At 30.2% G+C, this 24,421-nt stretch overlaps 1 protein-coding gene across 1 annotated transcript in view; it reads left to right on the top strand.

The window, feature by feature from the left end:
- ari-2 (E3 ubiquitin-protein ligase ari-2) overlaps window positions 1–24,421 on the top strand; it is a 67,130-nt gene that overhangs the window by 15,822 nt on the left and 26,887 nt on the right. The window contains exons 2-6 of the mRNA XM_067263803.1: window positions 712–918; window positions 4,617–4,760; window positions 10,232–10,382; window positions 10,525–10,646; window positions 16,339–16,448. Coding sequence (XP_067119904.1) covers window positions 712–918; window positions 4,617–4,760; window positions 10,232–10,382; window positions 10,525–10,646; window positions 16,339–16,448 — 734 coding nt within the window. The remainder of the gene's footprint in view (window positions 1–711; window positions 919–4,616; window positions 4,761–10,231; window positions 10,383–10,524; window positions 10,647–16,338; window positions 16,449–24,421) is intronic.

Below are 24,421 nucleotides of genomic sequence, written 5' to 3'. Positions count from 1 at the left end.
AATACCATTTCTTTATTTCTTATTTAGGGTTATTTTAATGATATTTATCACTATTATTTGTTTAGTAATTTTCAGTTTAAGTGATCTCTGTATAAAGTTTATTCTACATATCACTTTATAAAAATAATAAATATTGCATTATTTTATAACTGATTTTATTTTTGTATTGGTCAAAAATTTGAAATATGGTTTTGTTTGCGCAGTTTAACTTGTCATTATTTGGATCTTTTCTTGATTATTTGTTTTTTATGATGCATTATGTAATAATCAGAACAACAAAAATAGTTATTGATAAGTGAGAATATTTTTAATACATAATGTAAATTACATTGAACAATTGTTATGTGAATAATAATGAGTTATATATTGGGAATATCTAATTATTTAATGTTTTAAAATTATTGGATTCCTACATTTATAATTCATTAAATTACAAATTTCATTATTTTAAATTAGGATGAAAGCTTTTTATGTCTAATACAATTAAAAGAAAATTTATCATTAAAGAGTTAGTTAAATTAGTTTAATTTATATGTTTTTAAAGTAAAAATCTGCCCAAAACATATCATTTTGTATGAACTTATCAATAATTTATTAAAATGAAATTTTTCTTTTGAAATTTACATGCTATGCTCTTTAAGAAAAGTTTTTGTTATATTCATTGCCAGGTTTTTTTGTTGTTGGTTATGTAGATAATATTGTGATTTTTAGATGTCAGGAATAGAATCTGATATGGATTTAGAAGAAAGTGATGATGATGGTTATGAAGATTATTATAATAATACTGATGATGCAGAAATTGACCAAACAGATCCACGAAAAATAGATCCTGAATATTTTGAATATGATTGTTTGACAATTGAAGATATTGAAAGGCTTTTAAATGAGAATGTTGAAGCTTTATGTGCCAATTTACAGGTATGGTAAAAAAATTTATAAATGTTTGTGTTATAAATCCGTATGAAATTAACTCAAAATTTAACATATTTTTTAGAAAAATATTTATGTAATAAATGATTAAAATGTCTTGCTAAACAACTAATGAAATTTTTTTTTAAAGTTTGGTTTTAATTAAGTCTTTCTTTTTAGCTTAATGAAACATATACAGAATAAAGATATATTCATGAACATGTAATTCTTGTAAATAATGTACTGTGATTTATAAAATTTATATTTTATTATATATAAAATGAAGACTAAATTAAATTAAACATATAAATTTAATAAATATTTAAGAATTAAATTTACATATAAATATGACAAGAGATTAAATATCAATATATGACCCAAATGTTTCAATGATATACATATTTATCTTTAAAATTCAGGATTGCATAATAACTACAGTAGAATCTCAATTTCATGATTTATTTTAAAAAATTTGTCCGTCAATTTGTTTTGATGCTACTTTTCTGTCTATTGAATACAACAACTGCTAGATATTAGCAATGTTGCATATAGCCTGTTGTTTGTTTATGCTGAAACTCATCAGAAAGGTCTTTACGACATGAAAGACTGGGTGTCTTGCTGAATTTTGACACTACACTTGGATCAGCATCTTAATATTTATTAGGTGACTCCTCGTCACCTAATAAATCCTTGTGACTGTCTTTGTACAATTCTTCAATTGTTCATATCCCAGATGTGACAAGTATACCATTGAACTCTACAGATATAATTCACCTATACACACCGGGTTAATACTAATCCAATCTCCCGAAAAACCTTGTAACCGGTGCAGTCCAAGTTGTTACGCAAACGTTTTCGGACCCTCACTAGGTCCTTCTTCAAGCGAAATTTTCTTTTTCGACCGTTCCATCGAATACTATCCTCCCAACGGATAAAAATTCGAATCGTCCGAATTCCGAATCTAAGGAAACCGCGTGCTATCCAATATTCCAAAGTTTTCGTCCGACGATCACGTGCTTATCTTCGTGACGTAATCATCCAACGTCAGTCTGATCGTAACTTTTTTGATGCGACTTCTCCTTAAGGGCCCTTGTTTTATTCATTTGGCCCTCACTGTTTCGAACCGTTGTCTTGAATTAGAGCCTGCCACGCTAAAGATAGCTTCATCTCGTCCTTCGAATTGATTGGTTGGGAGTACTCGAAGGCTTTACAAATCTCCATTTGCTCCAACCATCTGAGGTGGTCCGTGTGGCGAGTGGTGGTGATGAGTTTTGCATTCGCGAAGTCCGCAGATATTTCCGGGTCCGAGGCGTAAATCGCAAGTGCGGTGCTTTTTCTGTTAGCCCCAATGTCTTGCTGATGTTCCTTCCATCTAATCTCCACTGATCGTTTCGTGGCGCCGATGTACATTAAATTTCTATCAAATCTATGGTCCTTTAAAGGGACCGCGTACACCCCTGGTAGTTTTCTTCTGTCCGGTTCATCCTTATCATTACGTAGTATTTGAAACATCGACGGGCATCGTCTGTATGCTATGCGTATTCGTTGTTTTTTCGCGATACTTCTATATAACGATGCCAACCTGGGGTTGTAGGTTACTGGTACCATTCGTTGTGTTAGCTCTCCCATGTCGCCGTTGGGGGTGGCGTCCTACTTGTATCATCTGCATATTGCCTCTCCAATCTCCGAATTAATCCATCAAATCCGTGCTCTTTATGCCAGTTCCCGCAGGTACCTCATTTCCTGTTTCCGTGCTTCCCGTGTGGAGCAGTGCGTGTGCGCCCTTCTGACCAAAGCTCTGAACGCCGCGATTTTGTATTGGTAGGGGTCACAAGAATCTGCCGGTATGTAAGTCGGGAAATTTGTCGTCTTGCGGTATATGGAGGTATTAATGCTGTTTTCCCCTAACTCTATGCTCAGGTCCAGGAAATGTACCGCCGTCTCGCTATGCTGTTCAAGCTCGACGTTGAGGCCATACCGGAAAAAGAAAATTTCGCTTGAAGAAGGACCTAGTGAGGGTCCAAAAACGTTTGCGTAACAACTTGGACTGCACCGGTTACAAGGTTTTTCGGGAGATTGGATTAGAACTCTACAGATTTCCAGAAACACCCAAATATTAACTAAACATTGAAATAATGTGAAATATAAATGGGACTAGAAAAAATCTGTTATTGCAAGTTACAGGTGCACTAAAAGGAGGTAAACTTACATTAATTTGACTGGTCATGGGAAAAAAATTTTTATTCCAAGAAATCCTTTGTTCTGTGATATGTTAAAACAAGATTCTACTGTATTATCAACTAAAAAGCATTTATACCTTGAAATATCTACTGGAAATTTTAAACTGGTTGAAAATGTAAAAACTATAATACTCATATGATCAAGATTCCATTCCCTTTACCATTTTGAATAGATTTATCAGTTTTATGAATATACATTGGAATTCATTAGTTTATAAAAGATGAATTGGATTACTTTGATTTATTGGTGAATTGGCCTTATGGGCTATACTGTGCCATCAGCTTACAAAGATTCTGTCTTTAGTATATTTTTTAATATTGAGAATGAATATTCATTCTCAATATTGTTTACTGCAGTTATAATTTATAGTTCTAAAGTTATAATTTTTTAATATTGTAATATTTTTTATTGCATTTTAGAATTCAGTTAATACCAAAGAAGTGTTAGCAAATTCATATTATACAGTCAATGGATGAAACTTTTTGATATGCCATAATATTTCTTGCAAATTCTGTTAATCATTCAGAATTTAATTGTTTCATTAATTTGAGCAAAAGTCTAGATAAATAAAAATGAAATGATTATTTTTTTAATTTTTGACTTTTCAATTTATGCAAAATAATAACAAAAATTATCACTGTTTATATGTTAATAAAATCAAAAATATCAATTTTTTACAATAAATACAAACATATTATAATGACAAATAAAACTTAACCAAAAAGTAAAATCTGATAAACATTTTTATTCTAAAAACTGAGTTTAAAGTCAAATAAATATTACTTATAACTTTGTTTTTATTTAACTTGTTTAAACTCAGTTTTTAGAAAAAAATGTTTATCAGATTTTACTTTTTGGTTAAGTTTTGTTTGTCATTATAATATGTTTGTATTTATTGAAAAAATTGATATTTTTAATTTTATTAATATCTAAACAGTGATAATTTTTGTTATTATCTATATATATAAAATTACATATCCTGACTGACTGACTGATTCATCGTCACCCAGAGCAAACTGCTGAACCTAAAGAGGTGAAATTTGGTATACGGTTAGGGTACGTCATGAAAATGCTTACTAAGAAGGGATTTTTCAAAATTTCTCATGGAGGAGAGGGAGAGGATTAAGGCTTAACCTGAAGAACGGCTTCTACTGTACTATTTTAGATGAGATTTTTTTTGTTGTTAACTGCATTTTAGTAGGGTGTGCCATGAGAATTCACACTAAAATCTAGTTAGAAGGGATTATTTATAACTAGATTTTTGCTCAAATTAATGGAACAAAATTAAATTCTGAATGATTAACAGAATTTGCAAGAAATATTGTGGTATATCAAAAAGTTTCATCCATTGAATGTATTATATGAAATTTGATAGAAATCTCATGCAAAAATTCATTATATTTAAATAATAAACGTTATATATTAATTTAATGTATATTAAACTTTTTAAACTTTTTATTTAACAGGTAATGCCATCATTGGCAAAAATGTTATTGCACACTCATATGTGGGCATTGGCAGAAGTTATTCAGAAATATAGACAAGATATTAGTGAAGTACTGGCAGATGCTAGAATTAAACCACGAAAACCTTCAGAGATTGATATACAGGTAGGGATGATTTCATAATATATTGTTATGTTGGGTTGTCATTTTAGATTATTTTAAATTATATATTAAATATTATAAATGTTGTTATAAGTTAAAAATATAAAATTCTATTAGTAATAGGATTTCTTTTTTATTTATTGTAAGATTCTAAAGTTTGAATAATCTTAAGTCTATATATTTTAGAGAATTGGGTGAAACAAAAAGAATTTATTGCTAAAAATTAGAGTATATCTTTGAATTAATATAATAATGATTCATCTTATAAATAAAAAGTGTAATCTGTATCTTGTTTAAGTATTTATTTTGTAGTTATAAGTATTAGTGAAACGTGAGTTTAATGAGCACTGATTTAATGGATGGATACTTCTATAATTGACAAAATATCCAATCTTGACATAGTTGTGATTATTGATGTATTCTTACATTGATCAAGTGGAGATTTCCTTCTGTAGACAACAGAAAAAAAATGTCCTATTTTTGATGTCTTCTAAAACCCTGTTCAGCATAATGCAAATAGCACAATGGATTATATTTCTTTTAACCGTCACTTTAAAAAATACTATGCTTATTTTCAGTCTCATTGTTTTTGTAGGATTTCTTTGCATCTTTAAACTTGTCAGATAAGATTTTTTGCAGTTTAGATAGTATTCTGGTACACAATATCAAACATTATCATTTTTGAAAGAGAGGTGAAAGCTAAACAATTGCCATAATATATTGTTTGGTTTTGATTAATAACATCAGGGTTTGAGATGTTTATATCAAAAGAGAGGTATTAAAAAACCTTGAGAATTTTGAAAAAGAAAAGAATATCAAAAACAAAATAAATTAAATGAGATAAATATTCAAACATCCTGCTTGAGAAGCCTAAATAACATAATTGATTATTAATTATTTTATTATGAAATCATCACAATGCTGGGCTGCAATTTTTAATCATATTTTTTAATTTATTTAATTTTAAATGTATGCTCTCCACCTTCAAATTAGCATTGTCTTGCCCCTGTATAATATACTTTTCCTTTAGCAATTGAGTCATGTCAGTCATTTATTAACTCCTTTCAGAGGAAAATTTTTGAATTGAAAAAAAGTGACTTCGCTTTACATTGGAAGTTCATATATAGTTAATCGGGGTCTCCTGCCCCTAAGGTTTCCATATATGTTCTCGTCTTTCATCTGTCACAATTCTCAAGATAAAGGAAAGACAGACGGCTGGATGGATGACAGTGGGAATTTATAGATCTACAATTTTTTTCAAATTGCAGCCCAATAATGTTACCTGCCTAGTTTGCAGCAGTTACAGTTTTCATGCCAGATCTTTTTTTCTAGATTCCTATGAAATAATTACTTTCATTAAATCAGTCTTATAATTTCAGCAATTTATTGACTATTTTTGAGTTCTGTTCATATTACACATTTTTTAAATGATTCCATGGTTGTTTTAGCTATAATAATAATAATAATAACAACAACAACAACAACTCTCCCGTGGTCACCACCTGGTCGTGGTGGGAGAGCCCAGTAATTTTACTGATCCATAGGGCAATGCAGGCTGGAGCATAAGCTCCTGGTAGGGACACCCATGCCAGTAAGGTCTATAGGGAGAAATGAAGCTAAGAGTGACCACACCCACATTCTGTGGAGATATTTATTATGGTAATAACCAGATCAAAGTGTGATACTGGCTCGGACGTTGTCTGGGTTCATGGGTTAGGCAGAGGCTCACGTTTGAAAAATAGGCCACAGTTTCCCTTGGTTACCAGTGGCAAAAGTAGCACCGGCCCAAGCATGGCTACTGCAATGCCCTCAACAGATGTGAGGAACCAACCCAGCCTTGGTGTTTCTGTGGCAATGCATCCATAAACCACAAAGGCTGGAAAACCACGCCAACAGATGAAATGGACAGTAGAAATGAATGAGTTTATCATCCATACTTATTACACCATCACAAAACTCGAAACAAACATGACAGCATACAGACAACAACTACACCATAGATTCACAATTGAATAGAAACACATACATCACACTACAGAAGGCCACTATATTGAATACATGTCATATTGTGAGAAAATTCCTGAATACAGACACACACACTGATACACTTCTTTAATTTCTGTTTTGGTTACTATGCCTTGACTTTGGTCTGGCATAGTACACAGCCACCGGTGTTAACTGAGTATATCTCACTTAACCCAACATAATAATAACAACAACAACAAAGAGTTAATAGCAGCAAATAATGTTTCATAATATTAAAAAAGAGCAAAGATAGCAAAACTACATCTTCCTAAGACAGCTACTAATGACAGACTACACAGTAGTTTACGTACATGGCAAACATTCTTAACATTTAGACTTCAAATTATGCTGACCAACTCCCGTTTCCAGATGTCCCCTCTTGCATTATAAAAAAGGCTTTCAGTATTTTTACATGCTGTTTAATACTTTTTACATCATAAATATAGTTGGATAATTTGCCTATTTCTTTCATGAGGTAATATTATTTGGTTCAATAAAAAATGCAACCCTTTCTATTATTATTAAACTGAAATTGAATAAGATGTTATAAATTTATTTAGCAAGAGTTTAAATAGTTTAATCTTACAAAGTTGTAACTAAATTTATTCAAAGATAAGATCTAAAATGATTGGGATTTATTTTATTCTTATATTAAATATCTTTTTCTCTCATCATCAGTGGTTAGCAAAAATTGTTAAAATTGGGAAGGAACTAAATATTAATTAAAAAATATATATTTTTATGGACTATTATATATGTTATGAACATGTATAATTATCGAAAGGCTATATTATTGTATATAATCAAGTCAGTATATTTATAATTTTCTATTGTTGGTTTTTCATAATTTGTGCATAGAAAAATATTTAGTTATAATTGGGGAAAAAAAGCATTGATAAAATTAATCATGTAATACTGTAATATCAAAAATAGCTTGAAAGATAATATTTCTTGTAGAAAAACCCAAATTTGTATTTTTGACAATTGTTTGTATAATAGCCATTAATAGTTAATGACTTTCTTTGAGAAATAATGTGATTTAAATGCTATTTATTTTAAAATAAATTTTATAAGATTAAAACTAACTTTATATTTGTGAAACAGTTTTAAAAATTTGATGTGAAAAATTTCATTGAAAAAATTTTTTGTATATTAATTACATTTTTTAGATTATAGCAAACACATTCAAATTAAATTAGAATGTATATATAATGCAGAAAATAAATAAGATGTACAGAAGATTTTATTTACTGAAATGTACTGTTAGACAGAGTAATGAAGTATGTATTCTTTTGTGTTCATTCTATTTCCTCCAGGCTTTATCAAAGATTTTTCCATAGGTCAGTTACCAAGCACATCTTTGCAGAGAAAAGGTTTTGCTTAAGATAGCCAAATCTAAAAATTTCAAGCAAACTAGTGTCACAAGAATTGATGGAAATACCTTTGTTTTCCACTTAATTAATTTCAGTTTTATTTCTCATCTTTTGGAGATATGATGAGATATGACTGAACCAAGTTGCATGTATGTGATGAAGCTTTAAAATGGTGAAACACAACTTTGTCCATCCATGAAGTTACGGTAGATTCTTTTTAAAGAATGGCTTAAGACACAATATATGGTATTATTTACATTTTGATGAATGAATGGTAAGATACTGATGAATGAATGGTAAGATGGCATTGACTGATAATTCCAATTACCATAAAGTCTACAGGCTAAGTTTCAGTGCAGTATCTCATCCAACATTCAAATGATTGTTTCTCTGTTTCTTCTTTGCCCTCAATCCAGTGAAGCCTGGGTTGGACCTTGGACCAAAGACCTTCATCTCTTTCTATCTTTCCACCACTCCTCTGCAACTATTACTGTTTTCAGAGTCAGTCAGTCCTGTGTTTTAGGCCTTTGGCTATATTGTCCATCCACCTCTTTCTGGATTTTCTCCTAGGTTTTCTTCCTTCCATCTTCTTCTCCAATACCAACTTTGGTATTCTATTTTTTTCCTTTAACTATTTCAGTCTAATTTGTTCTATCTTCTCCCCCAAATTTTTCATTCTTGAACTTTTCCTTATTGTTTCATTCCTTCTTCTGCCTCTTCTGGTCTTACTTAGCATATTCCTGAGTTAACTTTTGGTTAACTCATGACAATGATTATATTTGTTTGGCTTGTTGCATTATTTGCAGAACCTCATTTAGTGCTAAATACAATGAAATTAAAGCATTTACAAGGCATTTCGATTGAGAGTAGCTTGAAAAAGAAGTGCATCTTCTCCTTTATCTTTTCCCTCTCCCTGGTCATTGTGTTGGCCAACAAAGCAGTTTTCAAAGATGGTGACCCTGGATGATGTGATAGGATAGTTCTTTGAGTAAAAGGAAATCAGCTGTAATTTTTTTTTACGGTTGTGTCGCAGTATTAACTTTATCCAAAATAAGATTACAAATTTATTTTGTAGTACACAATAAAAGCATGTGTATCCACATATAAATGGGAAATTTTCACATTTCTTTCAAAAGATTGATTCTGGATTTACCAATTGTTTTCCTTTCTTAAGTTTGATGTTTATTAATTAATGAATTTACCTTGCTCATAATGTAAATCATTAATTTTTAAAACTGAAATAAACTTTAAGCAGGGTCTTACTGTATTTTAATAAATTAAAAAAATGTATCAATGAATAATAAGTAAAAAAGGAACTTTGATATAAACTTTTAATCTGTTGTTATCTTTAATTTGTAATAAATAACTATAAGCCTGCTGGCCTTATTGGTAAATTCATCAAACATCTTTCCAATTTTTATTCATTAACATATGATGTCCCAGATTGCATTCATCTTTTTCAACAACCCCCTTAAGTCGAAATGTATTCTGGGACAACATGCGTTAATGAATAAAAATTGGAAATGTGTGTTATGATTAGATTCATCACGCCATAAGGCCCACGGATTCATAGTTATTTATTACAAATTAATAAAGGAACTTTTTCCCTGCATTTTTGGAAGCTTCATAGTTTTAGGATTGTAGAGTAAAACAAAATAAATTATATTTATGTAATAAAATGTTAAATTTTAAACGTTTAGTGTAAATTTTAATAGTTGATAATTCTAAAAAGATATCTTTTTCAGTTTAACATTTTAATTAAAAAGTTTAGTTTGCAAAACTGATCTTTTATAAACTGAAAACAATAATTGATTAGAAAGCATGTTCAATTAAAATGACCTAAATATATTAAAAATTATTAAATTATAGAAATGATTTAATAAATCATTTTGCTTATTTACAATTTTTTTTAGAATACGTATCTAATCTTTTAAATAGATATTTGAGTCTGATTATTTAAGTAATAGCTGTCTACGAGATATTTGGGTGTACTCAGTACTTGAATATCCAGATACAAAAATGGGTAACTAAGCATTACTAGTCAATAATTTACAATTTAAATATCTGTCTTTTTAGGCTTTACGTAGTAATCCATCAGTGCAATGTACCACCTGTCTTCAGTTCATGTCAGGAGATCATTTTCGTAATTTGGCATGTGGCCATTCATTTTGCAAAGATTGCTGGTCTATGCATTTTGAAATTCAAATTATTCAAGGAGTCACAACAGGTAAATCAACTGTATTTGAAGTCAAATTTTAAAAAAAGATAATATATCTAATTAATTAATCAGAATTTATTTCAATTTTATAATTTCTGGTATTTGAAAATAAAATAAAAATTTTTTAAATGTAATATATTTACACATTTAGGTATTGAATGCATGCAACAAGGTTGTAATATTTTAGTTCCAGAAGATTTTGTCATGAGTATATTAAATAAATCTTCTCTGAGAGAAAGATATCAACAGTTTGCTTTTTCTGATTATGTCAAGGTAAATGACTGTACATTATTTTTTGATAAATTATTTTTGAATGTTGTTATTCTAGTAAATGATTTTTAAATTTTATCTATATTATTATAAGAAATTGAAATAATTTCATAAAGAGAGATTTAGTTAGAATAACACAAAAATGAAATCTCAAATTTTAGATTGATGATAATGTAGCTATAAAATAAGTAATTTAGTATTTAGACATTTTACTAGTTATTTGCAATTCAGTGTATCAGATATTTTAACCAAAATGATATAAATATGGAAATTGAAAAAATATATATATAATATTTATATATATTTCAGTAAGTGTTCATTCTACAATTCAGTTCAGATTAAGAGCTTCAAATTAATAAGTGTATTAATAGTTTAGATATAATTATAGATAATTTTTATTTTAAAATTATCTGTCTTATATACTTTCTAACCACTTCAGTTTGTTTCCAGGCCTTCTTTTTAGTATCCACTGTTTCCTTAATTCTTTGTCTGTCTTTATGTAGTCACTTCAAGATTAATATTCAGAATTTGTTCTGCTAAATTTTATTTTACTTATTTCCATTATAAGTGATTCTGTCAAACTTGTACTTAATTGCATTTTCCTAAATATCCTTTCTCTTTTATGTACTTTTATATATAGAAAAAAAAATGAAAAAGAATTGATATAAAAAAAGGTTTTGATTTTAATTAATTGATATTGTTTCTACTGATAATGCTGTTCGTTAATAATTTTTAATGTAATCATTAAAAAATTAACAAATATTATTAATCCTTCTTTTAAAACAAAATTTACTCAAACATGAAAAAAGTAGCAAAAAGAATATTTTTAAACTGAAACAAAAATTAAGAAATGCATTTTGAAACTGATTTTTTTCTCCTCTCTCTTCATGGAATTTCTTCAACTGAATAGACAGTAACTGAGAAAATGTTTAAAGTTTACCTTGTCTCAGCTGCACTTTAACAATTCAGCTAGTATATTAAATTTTATGTTAATACAGAGTGATTGTTACAAGTGTATCAAATGTTTTTTATTCTTATTATAGTTTCAAATATAATAAAAAGGTCTGTAAAGAAATTATACATATACTTGAAATTTGTGTATAACTTCACACAATGTTTATTATATATCAATTTAACAATTAATAAGCTCACTATTATAAATAATTACTCACAAATACATCATATTCATAAATAAAAATATTCAAATTTCTGAGTGATGAATTAATATAAAAATTGCAACCAAATCTGCCATAAAATAATTATACATACAGTGTGTGTATTACATCATATAATTGAATGTACAGTACTTAATAAGCAATATATAAATTAAAATGCACATCATTTACCCTCTTTCACATAATAGCAAGGTTGTGGTTGAAGTTTTCATCTCTAAAATGTGAATGTCAAACATCGATCACCACTTACAAGATAGCAGCGCTTGATGTTTGATGTTCACATTTTAGAGGTGAAAACTTCAGCCACAACCTCACTAATAATTGTATCATTCTGACTTAAGTTTTTACAAAATGCCACAAGGAAAAGAAGTGAGAAAAATCTTTTTGTTTCATGGACAAGGAAAATCTTATAGACAGATTTTGATACTTCTGAAAAGATCTATTGGAGCAATTCAAAATGTTATTCAAACAGTTGATTAATATGGGATAAATAAATAAATCTAGTCAGAAACAAGCTCTTTAAGTGAAAGAAAGAAAAGAAGAGTTTTCCATCTTGCCACCTCACAAGGAAGTCTACACATGCCATTGCTGCTAGTTTGTCATTGAAAATGTCTCATTCAACAGTTGCTAATGTTTTCAAAAATAATGATGATGTTGCCTATGTTAAACTCAAGGCAAAACCTAAGCTTACAAATGACCTCAAACAAAACAAATTAGAAAAGACAAAATCAGTAATGAGTTGAACTAACAAATGGAAAAACATGGTGTTTTCAGATGAAAAAAGTTTAATCTGGATGGAATAGATGATAATGGATATTATTGGCATGATTCAAGAAAGCAACCAAAGGGATATATTAGCAGACAGATGGGAGGTGGTGGAGTCATGGTTTGGTCAGCCTTTGCTTTTAATGGCAAATTAATTAATGGCACAATTAATGATAGAATGACTTCAGAAAACATTAAAATATGTTATTTGAACCACTGATTGGAAGAAATGGATGGCTATTTCATCAAGACAATGCTTTCTGTCATGTATCTAAATTCACTGAAACTGGTTTAAACAACAAAGAATAGATATGATGGCCTGGCTGCTGCATACTCCAGACAAATTCCATGGAAAATGTGTGGGCTCTGCTTTCTTGAATGGTCTATGCTAACAACAAACAATACACAACTGCTAATAAAATGACAGTTGCAATTTATAATTATTGCGATAAAATTAACTTACATGAACTGTAACACTTTTATGTAAAAGGGGCAAATTTACTACTATATACAACTTTTTAGAGAAATTACCGGTACTGGTACTAATAAGTATCACCTCTAAGCCTTTGGATTTCCGGTACAGTTTGAATGTAGTAAATGAGCAAACATTTTTGATCTTTTATCAAAAATGTTTGCTCATTTACTACATTCAAACTACATGCTTCAGGTTCCTATTGTTCCGATTGTGGAATGCCAAGAATTTGGAACATTTTCAACATTTGTATTTGAAAACATTTGAAATTCTTGGCATTCCTCAAAGGATCGAAAATGTTTGCTCATTTACTACATTCGAACTGTACCGGAAATCCAAAGGCTTAGAGGTGAGAAATTACCAGTACCGGTAATTTCTCTAAAATGTTGTATAAAATAGCTATGCCAGTTAGGACATACAAGAAATTTACAAACTAGAATTTCTATTGGAATGCAAGAACAACATTTATCCCATGTCGATATACAGAATACATTTACCGAAGGGATGCAAATTCTTAATTCCGAAACTAAAAACGTTATGCTTGAGAAAGGCTATTAGAATATCTAGAAAGAACATATACTCCATTTTGGATAAGGTCATCAAGGTGGAGAATGATTTATTTGAACGCAACCAGTCATACCTATATGAAGAAAACAGAAAAGTGACCTTTCAAGAAATCCTGAACAAAATTTAACACTAAGATACAAGAAGAAATTGGAGTGGATAATGAATAAACAAAAACTTGGCAAAAGGAATACACCCTTCACCCCATTGATATGATGGGATGGCATCAAACCCCTGGATTTTCTAATTGAAGCAGTATTGTACAGTTCGATGTATACTCTGGGCTCAACAAGACCTTCACTTGAAACAGTGATGCCAGATATTGAAAGGCTGGTCTGCGGCTTGGATGAAGTCCATAAGGAATACTACAGATGGTGAGCAACAATAAAAATATGCTCTATTAACCACAAAAATCAAGGAGCAAACATATGGAGGCAAGTTAGAAGGACCAGGAAGTGGTTAGCCAAGGAGCATATTGTTTTACTGAGAGCAGATAAAAGCAGAACACTAGTTCTTGTCAAGGAGGCAACATACAAGACTATGATGAGACAGTACATAGTAAACACTGAATGTGAACCAGCGACAGAGAGCTACATTGATAAAATTTAGGCCTGTGTTGTACGTTTCACGTCCTTTGCCAGAAAGCAGGGACTAAACAAGACGTTGGTGGCATCCCTGGACACACCTAGGCTCTTTGCTTTTGCAAAAATACACAAACATACACCATCCCTCAGACCAATCCTAGATAAAGCCAGATCTCCCACTAAGATTCTGGAAAATGAAAATACACCAAATAGTAGCAGAACATCTGAAAGATTACCCCTTATTGGTGAGAGACTCCAAAGAGCTAATAGACACAGTGGTGAAGACACAAATAACTGAGAACACCCATGTCACAGTGCTTGATTTTGAAGCACTATATACTTCCATTAAGTTGCAGCCCTGTTTTTGTGTCCTTAGAGACATCTTACTGGCCAGGTATAACTTACCGGCACAACACAAACAAGTCCTTGAGCTTACACATCTCATGTGCTACAATTCAATATTTAAGTTTGACAACACAACATACTTGCAAAAAAGAGGGGTACCCATGGGGTGCCTCCTCTCAGGCGAGCTATGTGAACTAGTACTACAGTGATTAGAAAGGGAGGTTATCAAAAGTTTTACACATGAAATCATTTTATACTGGAGATATATACTGTATATTCCGGCGTATAAGACAACTAGCCGTATAAGATGACCCCTGACTTTTGAGAAGACTTTTGTGGATTAAAAAGTCGTCTTATATGCCGGAATATATGGTAGATGACATGATAGTCTTTTGGAAAAGCAAGCCGAGGATTAACAATTTTCTAGATGGCATGAATAACAATTCATATTGACTCACCGTAAAAATAGACCAGATGTCTACAGCCAGTGTAAATTTTCTGGACATCACTATATGGCTCAAGGAAAGCAAAACAGAGACTGAAGTATACTACAAACCCAGCTTCCATCCTATATGGATACCGGTAGAGTCTGAGGACCCGTATTTCTATAAGGTGGCGCCATTTAAGACATTTACAAAATGTTTATTCACACACAACTCTAGATGGGAGGACACATTCAAGGCACTTGAACACCTAGAAAACATTGTGACAAGTCGTGAGTACAATAGAAACATAATTAGGAATTTAGCTCAGAACTATAGACCACAGAGTGGGGGACATACCTCCACAGACCAGGCAGAGTCCAACAAGATACCTGAGCAGGACTCCAATGCAAAACACACAGTGATAGACTATAACAAAAAACTTACATTTCCTATGTAAAGAAATAGTGCAAAAGAAGGGCACAAAAGTAACTTACAAGAGGTCTCAAACAATTTACTCCCTATTGAGGAATGCTGAAAACATCTGATAGTTTGAGGGCACCAGGAGTGTATAGTGTCTCGATCAGAGACCATAGATTCCAGAGAAATTTGGTATACATTGGATCGACCAAATGATCTATACAAAAAAAGATTAAAGAACACAAATACGGCATTGCCAAAAAAAGATACGTCACCACCCTGGCAACATATGCCACCAACTCTGATGTAAAGCACTATTCAACCATTATAAAGAAATTCTTCCAGACAGACCACATCAGGTCCTTGGAAACTCAAAATTTATAAGGCAAGAAAATTGAGGAACTGTGTAAACTACAAGGAAAGCTATACAATATTTCAAGCATAGCGATATGCTGTGAAGACCATCTGCATCAATAATTACATATTCCCTCAATGATCAGCTACAGCATTAAAATACAGTTACGGAATACAAACATTCAAATCTGTACTATCAATGCATTTAACAGATTTAAATAATTTGTATATGAAAACATTCAAAATTCTTGGCATTCCACAATCGGAATGATAGGAACCTGAAACAGATTCTGGCTAAAGGATTGAAAACATTTGTTTATTTACTACATTCGAACTGTACTGGAAATCCAAAGGCTTAGAGGTGATACTTATTACTACTATATGTATAATTATTTTACAGCAGATTTGGTTGCAATTTTTATATTAATTGAGTAATTATTTACAATAATATTGGTGTAAATAAACATTGTATGAAATTATACACAAATTTCAAGTGTGTGTATAATTTCTTTACAAATCTTAATAATGATGATTAAATTTGAATATTAAAATATTTATTCTTTCAATTTAAACAAAAACTTAATTCTTAATCAGAGTCATCCACAACTGAGGTATTGTCCAGGACCTAATTGTACTGTTGTAGTCCGAGCAAAAGAATCTAAAAGTAAACGTGTTATCTGTAAGCATTGTAAGACACAGTTTTGGTAAGATTGTGTTTTATGTTTTTTGTTTCTTACTTCTTTAAAGATATTTTATAAAAAATTTATATATTTCTTCATTTTATCAATTTCTGTCAATAATTAAAAACAAACAAATTTTTATTCTAAACATTCCAAGTTTGTCTTCAATTTATTTTCAAATATAGAACAGAAAGGGACAGTCATGATTTGTTGTTTGAATTTTGAAAACTTTGATAAGAAAAGCTTATTGACATATATAGTGTTATATTAGTATAGGAAAATAGTGTGTTAATTTCCTTTTAATATATTGCATAAATATATAGAGTTGAAATCTGTTTGTAGAAAATTTAATAACTATGTGAAAATACAAAAAATGTTATATCTGTAAACTAGATTCTGTAATTAGGCAATGCCAGGTTGCAATTTTTAATCATATTTTTAATTTATTTAATTTAAAATATATGCTCTCTATCTCAAATTAGTACTGTAGTGTCTTGCCCCTGTACATCATACAGGATTCCTACACACTTAGAAAGGATTTTCATTGGTGTTCAGGAAAAGTCATGGAAAGTCAGGGAATTTGAAAAAATTGTCAAAAAATCTGGAAATTTGCCTCCTTGGCTGTCTTGTTGATTTTTTGCTCACAATAAGGTAGACCAAGTGAGCTGTCTGCAGGCAGCAAGAAGTAATGTGGTGCAATAAAACGTATGAAAAGACATGCAGAATATTTTCAGGACTCAAAATTTCCTCAAAAATTATTGCACTTAAAATAAAACCATAATTTATGAACTAATTAATAAATATTATTACATGGTTTGGAAATTTCAAATTAAATCATACATATAAGTATCATACAATTTGCCATGCAACACTAAACTGATAAATTCACAAATATTTTTGATAAAAAGAATGCTTTAATTTAAGTATGTGTTTTTATCATCATAGGATAGCATATACAATAATAAACTTGATGCAATATGTTGATTAATAGAAATAAAATTGAATTCAGTGTCATAAATGATTATTTTTATTTTTAGTACAGAGTAATTAATGGACTTTTAGACATCCAAAACTACAAAATTAGTTTATGATGATGACCACAGAATGAATTTTTATAAGGCTTAAAAATTTCAGTTAAGGCTGAACTTCAAGTAATGAACACCAAAAAATATTGTAAAAAAGAAAATTTTCATATTATTGAAATTATTTTCCCACCATGGTCATTTTGTTTAACTTCTAAAACACTCTTTTACATTATTTAGGTTAAATTATTTTAAATACAGTTAATAGTTAAAAAATTAGACATTTACAATTTAAATAATTTCATTAAAACATTATAATTTTTTGAAATGACTTGAAATTTTAAAATAACACAAGTTAGGTCTGGGCCATGGTAACTAATACTGGCTTCCTTATGTGCTTATATCAATGTCTTAGTGGATAAAACACTGGTAGTTGGTTGCAGGTTTGCATCTCACCAGTGGACTGGCCATATGAAGTGTTTTAGGTTTTCTTCATAAATCTAACACCTAAATAGTCAGTTTCCTGTAGAAAGTCTTCCTGGAACGCATTCCTCCTTGCGAGATTTCCAGGTATTGCATTGCCTTCTCTCATAAATCTATACATTCTGAGATACTTAACCTGCTTTCTTTATTTGACATTGTTGAAAGCATCATCTGAAAAAACTGATAATTTTTGCACTGATAATTTTTATGTAGTGCTGAATAGTAGAAATTTTCATGTTCAGATGGTTGAGATAATTCAGATGTATAGCAGATTTCTCAACAATGTGTGATCCACAGATTCTTGTGGGTCTAGGCAAATATATTGACAGCAAACTAAGCAAATTATGTAAATGGCACATTAAAATTTATTAAACAGGTCTATCAGAAGAAGTTTGAGAAATGTTAGGTTAATGCATGTCACTGGGGTATTTTGTACTTAAAAACATTTAGTTCTTCCAGTTTTTCAAAAATTGTATTACAGTAGAGACTCGTTAATCAGAACCTTAGTAATCGGAATCGCTAGTAATCGGCACGATTTTCAGTCGGACTGTGTCGTGCTGAATCTAACGTTTTTGATACTAAATTTACTTCTAAAGTATAATTTTCATGTTTTTATATTCTTCAATATATTTATTTTGTTTGTACAAAATGCAGAAATAATTTTTAACGATACGATAGCCTCGATTATTATTATAAAAATTTTTGTTAGGCTTAAAATCAACGAAAATTCAACATGAAGCAACACGCAACGGAGAAAAATTTGAACATCGGACAGGTTAATATATTTTTTCGTACATAATCGGTAATTGGAACAAATCACTAATCTGAACAACCCCAGTCCCCAATTGATTCCGATTTTCGGTTCTCTACTGTAAGTTTTTCTTTTACAATTTAAATAAAGATACACTATTGATAATAAGAACATTAAAACTATTACAGTGAAACGTTGACTTAATGTGTGGGGTGAGTATAATAGAAATGTAAAGAATGCACAATTGCTATTTATCAATTTTTATTTTTTGATACTATTCCTAAAGACCAAGTTTGTAAGCAGTTCTTTAAACTTTGCAAACCGTGTCAATTGAGTTAATTTTAACTTTTACATCAAAATATTTTATTTTATTGTATTTTATTTATATATATTTTGATGTAAATACCATCAGCCAAAATTTAATTTTAATTTTTACATTTTTAGATTTAATAAGTAAATCTTATTACACATAAGACTTATTTTATTGCATTGTAAGATTGTATTTTAAAATCATTCAAAATCAGACCTTTTAAATTGTAATCACTTTGTGTATTTTTTTTATTTCATTTAATGTTTATGCAATTATTACAGATGTTTACTTCTTTTACTGATAGTGCAAATTAATTTTACAAACTAATATTGACTATTAATTTGAAGAATTATAAAATGCAACAAGGAGAGTGTTAAAAGGAGATCAAACTAAGTCCCAAATATATGGCAATATCAACTATCATTTGTAAATTTTAACACAGCTGTATAAATTATGCAGTATTATGAATTTTAGAGAAAAGTCTGTAATACTCTTAATAATCTAACATCAGTTAAAATTTTTTTGAAATATTTTAACACACTATGAATCTTTTACAATTACCATTTACACACACAGTTTGAGGGCAGATGTTAATGAACTGATAAAAACAAATGGATTTACAAAGTACAATAAATGATAAATAATTTTAATTTAAATGGTATTTGATTGCGTAACAAAACAATTTCTGATTTTCCTCCACTTTATTAATATTTTATAAAGTTCAGAAAATTTATTAACAGATAAATTTAATAAATAATTACTTTTGTACATGGATTATACAGGATTTGTTAATGAATAATAAATAATGGCTTTTTATTTTTTTTCCTAAGCCACATAGATTTATTAATCCACAACCATAAAGCCACATAGATTTATGGTTGTGGATTAATAACATGATAAAATGCTTTATTAAATTAAAATAGTTTATTTTTAATTTTAATTATTCAGCAATTATAAAAATTATGTAACTGTTAATTAGAAAAAATAACTAATTAAAAAGTCAAAAAAGCAATAGCATATTTGCATAGTAAGTCATATGCTTTTTATTTTGTCAATGTGCTGTGCTGTAAGACACTTGAGAGTCAGGGAATTTGTGCAAAGTTTGTCAGGAAAGTCATGGAATTTAAAGCAAAAATTTGAGTGGGAACCCTGATCATATTTTTCTATTAGCAATGGAGTTGTGTTTGTCATTTATTAACTGCTTTCAGAGGAAAAGTTTTGAATTGAAATAATGTGAATTCCAGTTTGCATCAGAAGTTCATGTATAGTTAAGCTTAGTTCACACTGAGTGCGATTCCCTGGCGAAAGCGAAAAACGGAGCGAATAGAACGTTAGACATGACGTTTCTGGCGAATTTTACCATTTTGTGAATCGCTTTGAAGTTTGGAACTTTTGAGCTTTTTCGCTAGCAAAAAAATTTTGCACCAATTGTATTTCTGCTTGTTGTCACGTGGTTATTGTTTTTAAGATGGCTACAGAAACTTTCTCACGCAATAGAGTAAATGTTGTAATTACGGATTTTTAATATTTCTCTCACTCAGCATCATTTTCTTTTCATCTTATCTTTCTTTCTCAATTAATAAACAAATGTGGTTAATGACAGAATATCGGAAGCGGCCATTTTGTTTTTTAAGATGACGTTTTTGCTTGCTTGTAAATGATTGGCTGCTTAAAATTCGCAATCGCTTTTTGCTTTTGGTTGTATGGGTCAATTTCGCTAAGCAAATAAAACTCGTTTTTTGCTTTTCTCATTTACTTTCGCTATTCACTCAGTGTGAACTAAGCTTTAATCATGGCCGCCTGCCCCTAAGGTTTCTGTATCTGGTCTTATCTTTCATCTATCTTACTCTGTTTTCAAGATTAAGGAAAGACATACAACAGTAGGAATTTATAGGTCTACAATTTTTTCAAATTGCAGCCCAATAATAAATGTCAAAGTTTACATTAAACAACCAAAATGACAATTTTTGCATTCTGGTTGTTTGATGTAAACATTCTTAACTTGAAGTATTCGAGTTAAGAACATGATTATAATGTCCAAATTGTTTTAATTACAGGAAAACTTATGTATCGATAAATTGGAATCATGCAATACCAAATTTCTTTGTTTTGAACATATTTTAGTTTTCTTATCTTTAAACTATGGGTATGTTCGTTAAGTCAAACGAGTTAAACGAGAATGACGTCATCGTTATTCTTGTTTCGTTAGACTTTTCGAACGATTCGTTATAACTAAATGGCTGTTTCTAAAATCGAAGATATGAATGTTGCTAGTGCAGCCTTATCCAAAATATTTTTCTTAGGTTGCTTCGAATAGACAGTTATTTCAATCATTTCACCTTTAATTCACAATTTAAACACTCGAATAGATCTAGAAACATCGATATTGTCGGGTGCCATTTTCTTAACGAAGTAAACTAACTCTTTCCTTCGTGAGCTTCATTAGAGTTTCGTTCGATACGTCATCACCGCGGAGCATGCGCACTGAGTGAGACTACTACTTTTCAAACAATTCGTTACTAACGCGTTTAACTCGTTCGACTTAACGAACGTACCCTATACCAGATAGAAATGACACAGTTACAATGTCATTTCTATCTGGTATATAGAAAGACACACTATAACACACATTTCTATCTGTGTTATAGAAATGACATTTCTATAGTATAATCATTTTTAACATTACTTTTGTGTACTGTAAGTAAAAATAATTTAATTACTAGATTTCAAAGTGATTCCAACTGAAAATGGGACTATTCAAATGCAAAAATTGAAAACAGTTCAATTCTAAAAAGTTTTCATTCCTGAGAACTTAGGCTAGGTATTTGAATACTGAGTTTTTGGTGAGTTTGTGATACGTATGAGCTCACTCAACAGCTAACAAGCAAAATACCATGAACTAGTGTGTACTTGGTCTGTTGGCAGAAATTCTAATTGTTTTATATAGGGTTCGTACAGACCTGGAAAGTCGGAATAAGATTATTAGCAGAAAAAGTCAAGGAAAGTCATGGAATCTGCAAATATTGCAGAATCCATCTGTCATTCTCACTGTATTTTGATTGGAACAAGTCTTTAAATTCAGTTGGATGACGGTTTACAAAAACTGGAACCACCAAACAAATGGCAAGATTTTTTGCACTTCTATCTAGTAAACTATAAATGATAATTTAAAAATTTTGTTGGATAGAAGGTTTACGTCTGTATTTAAAATTGAGTAGTGGGGTGTGTAGCTTTTTTTAGGGGAGGGGTAGCTGTTGTGCATGAACACTGAAAATGGCAACACGATGTGGTGTTTGGACAGTGAAACTTTGGATGGAGAAGAGATAGGACGTTGAAATTGGTGTTGATTTGCACAGAATGACAGGATCTACAATATTATTTAGCAATAATAACCAACAAAATAGAATTTTTAAAGTTATAAGCCGATAAATATGAGAGTCAAAGAAAATTTTCATAATGTGGAAGAAATTTCAAAGGAAATATGAACAGAAATGGAAGAAATGTATCTCATTGGAAAGAAACTTTTAAAAGGAATCAGAAAAGCCCAAAGACTAATGCTGAGCAATGCAGATTGTGTAGAAAGCATAAGAAAACTGAGTGCATAAAGTTTGATGCTAATACTTCAAGTACGTCGCTGCCCAAACTGATAGATATTGACTTGGAATATGATAACCAGCAAGACAGTCTGTTTAAATCTTATCCTTCCTCTAATAACACACAGACAGATTCATGCCTTAAACAATTGCAGTTGTGTTCCGTACACAACCCTTCTGATTTTTTGACCTGCATGACATTTAGTTAACTCATTGCAGTCAGTTGATGCCATGGAGGCAAAGAACTGTCAGTCGGCTTAATGGTATTGTGTACAGGACATTTTGGAATGCATAGTGGACCTTGTGCAAATTATGTAAATTTATTCATATTTTTTGCTGTTGGCCACAAACAATATGCAGAGATAATAATCCTGCCAATTTTGACAGATTGATGATCTGTGATGTCTTTTCTCTAACTGCAAACTTTCATCTTCAGATGGCCCATGGGAAATTTCGGAAGTCCACATTTTTTTGGAAGTATACCAAAATATCGCTATTGAGTTAAAATGGGTTTTCAAAAACACCAAAATCAACAATGACCCGCTTTCTCACCAAAATTCCATCACTCTCACTTTAATCTCGGGGAGGGATGGGAAGAAATGTAACAATCTTGAATAGGTCTGTGCTTCTGTTTAAAGTATTTTGAATTTTCCACCTCCTTGCTTTAAGAAAATTCAATTTTACAATGTGATGCAAATCTTTTTCTTATTTAAATAAAATTTAAGAATGAATTTAAATTAAATCATTTTTATATTATGTAGAAATGACGTAGCTAATTATGTAATTGATTTTACGCAAAGTTTTTTTAAGTGAATAAAGTGTTTTTTAATAATAATAAAAAATTTATATAATTGAGTACAAAATGGGCTTAGAGTTGGCTGAATATTACATAATAGAAAGGGAAAATGCAGAGATATTAATAAGTCAGGGAATAATGTCATAATTGGGGAATAGTTAGGGAATCAAATATGGAATTACCTGTATGGACCCTGTATATAAAAATCTCTTCTTAGAACAAAATTATTGTGACATTGTCACAATACAGGGCTGTAATTCAAGTTTAAAGACAATGAATGGTATGATCTGTCACTCTTTTGTACCAATTCTTTTTGGCGGCAGGACAAATAATATGACATGTTGTAATATGATATTGTATACAGAAATGGAACCTGAGTAAACAGGAAAACAGGATATAATTAAAACTAAATTTTGTTTAGAAATTTAGTCTTAATTATTACTCAAGTAGTTTATTATAATCTAGACCTACACAATTTTGAAAAAAGAAAAATTATTTTTGATATAAGTCTCCAACAGCTATAGACAGTTTCAAATTTTATAAGAAATTGTTATATTTGGAAATTGAGATTATTTAAGTTAAAAAAATACTTGTATTTAAATTTTTAAACTACTTCAATAACAAAGTATAAATTACAAGGTTTATTTGCAATATTTGAAATAAATAGTTTCTGTAAATTAATATTACAGGTATCTCTTGTACAACATGGCACTTCTACAATACGGTTTGAAAATTGGGGGAATTCTTGTACAACATGGTTTCCGATTTCACTCTAACTCAGTTTGTGAATTTGGAAAATCCTCCACACAAAATTTACAACTTTTAAGGTCAAACTCAGTTATTCAATATTTTTTTTATTCAAGTAAGCATGCATGTTGTCTCAAATTTAGCCACAGATTTTAGAATATTGAAATTTTTAATTTCTCTTGTCCCTTTCATCAGGTTTACTTTAATGAAAACCAATAGTGCAATTTTTTTCTTCCTTGTCTTAAGTTTCATATCAACTGGGTGTCGTCATTACTTTCAGACTTCAGTTTTTAAG

Source organism: Centruroides vittatus, unplaced genomic scaffold (assembly GCF_030686945.1).
Source record: "Centruroides vittatus isolate TY-2023 unplaced genomic scaffold, ASM3068694v2 contig_1035, whole genome shotgun sequence".
In the NCBI taxonomy this organism is placed as follows: Eukaryota; Metazoa; Arthropoda; class Arachnida; order Scorpiones; family Buthidae; genus Centruroides; species Centruroides vittatus.
The sequence above is the reverse complement of the archived record's forward strand: the minus strand, read 5'-3'. Positions and strand labels throughout refer to the sequence as shown.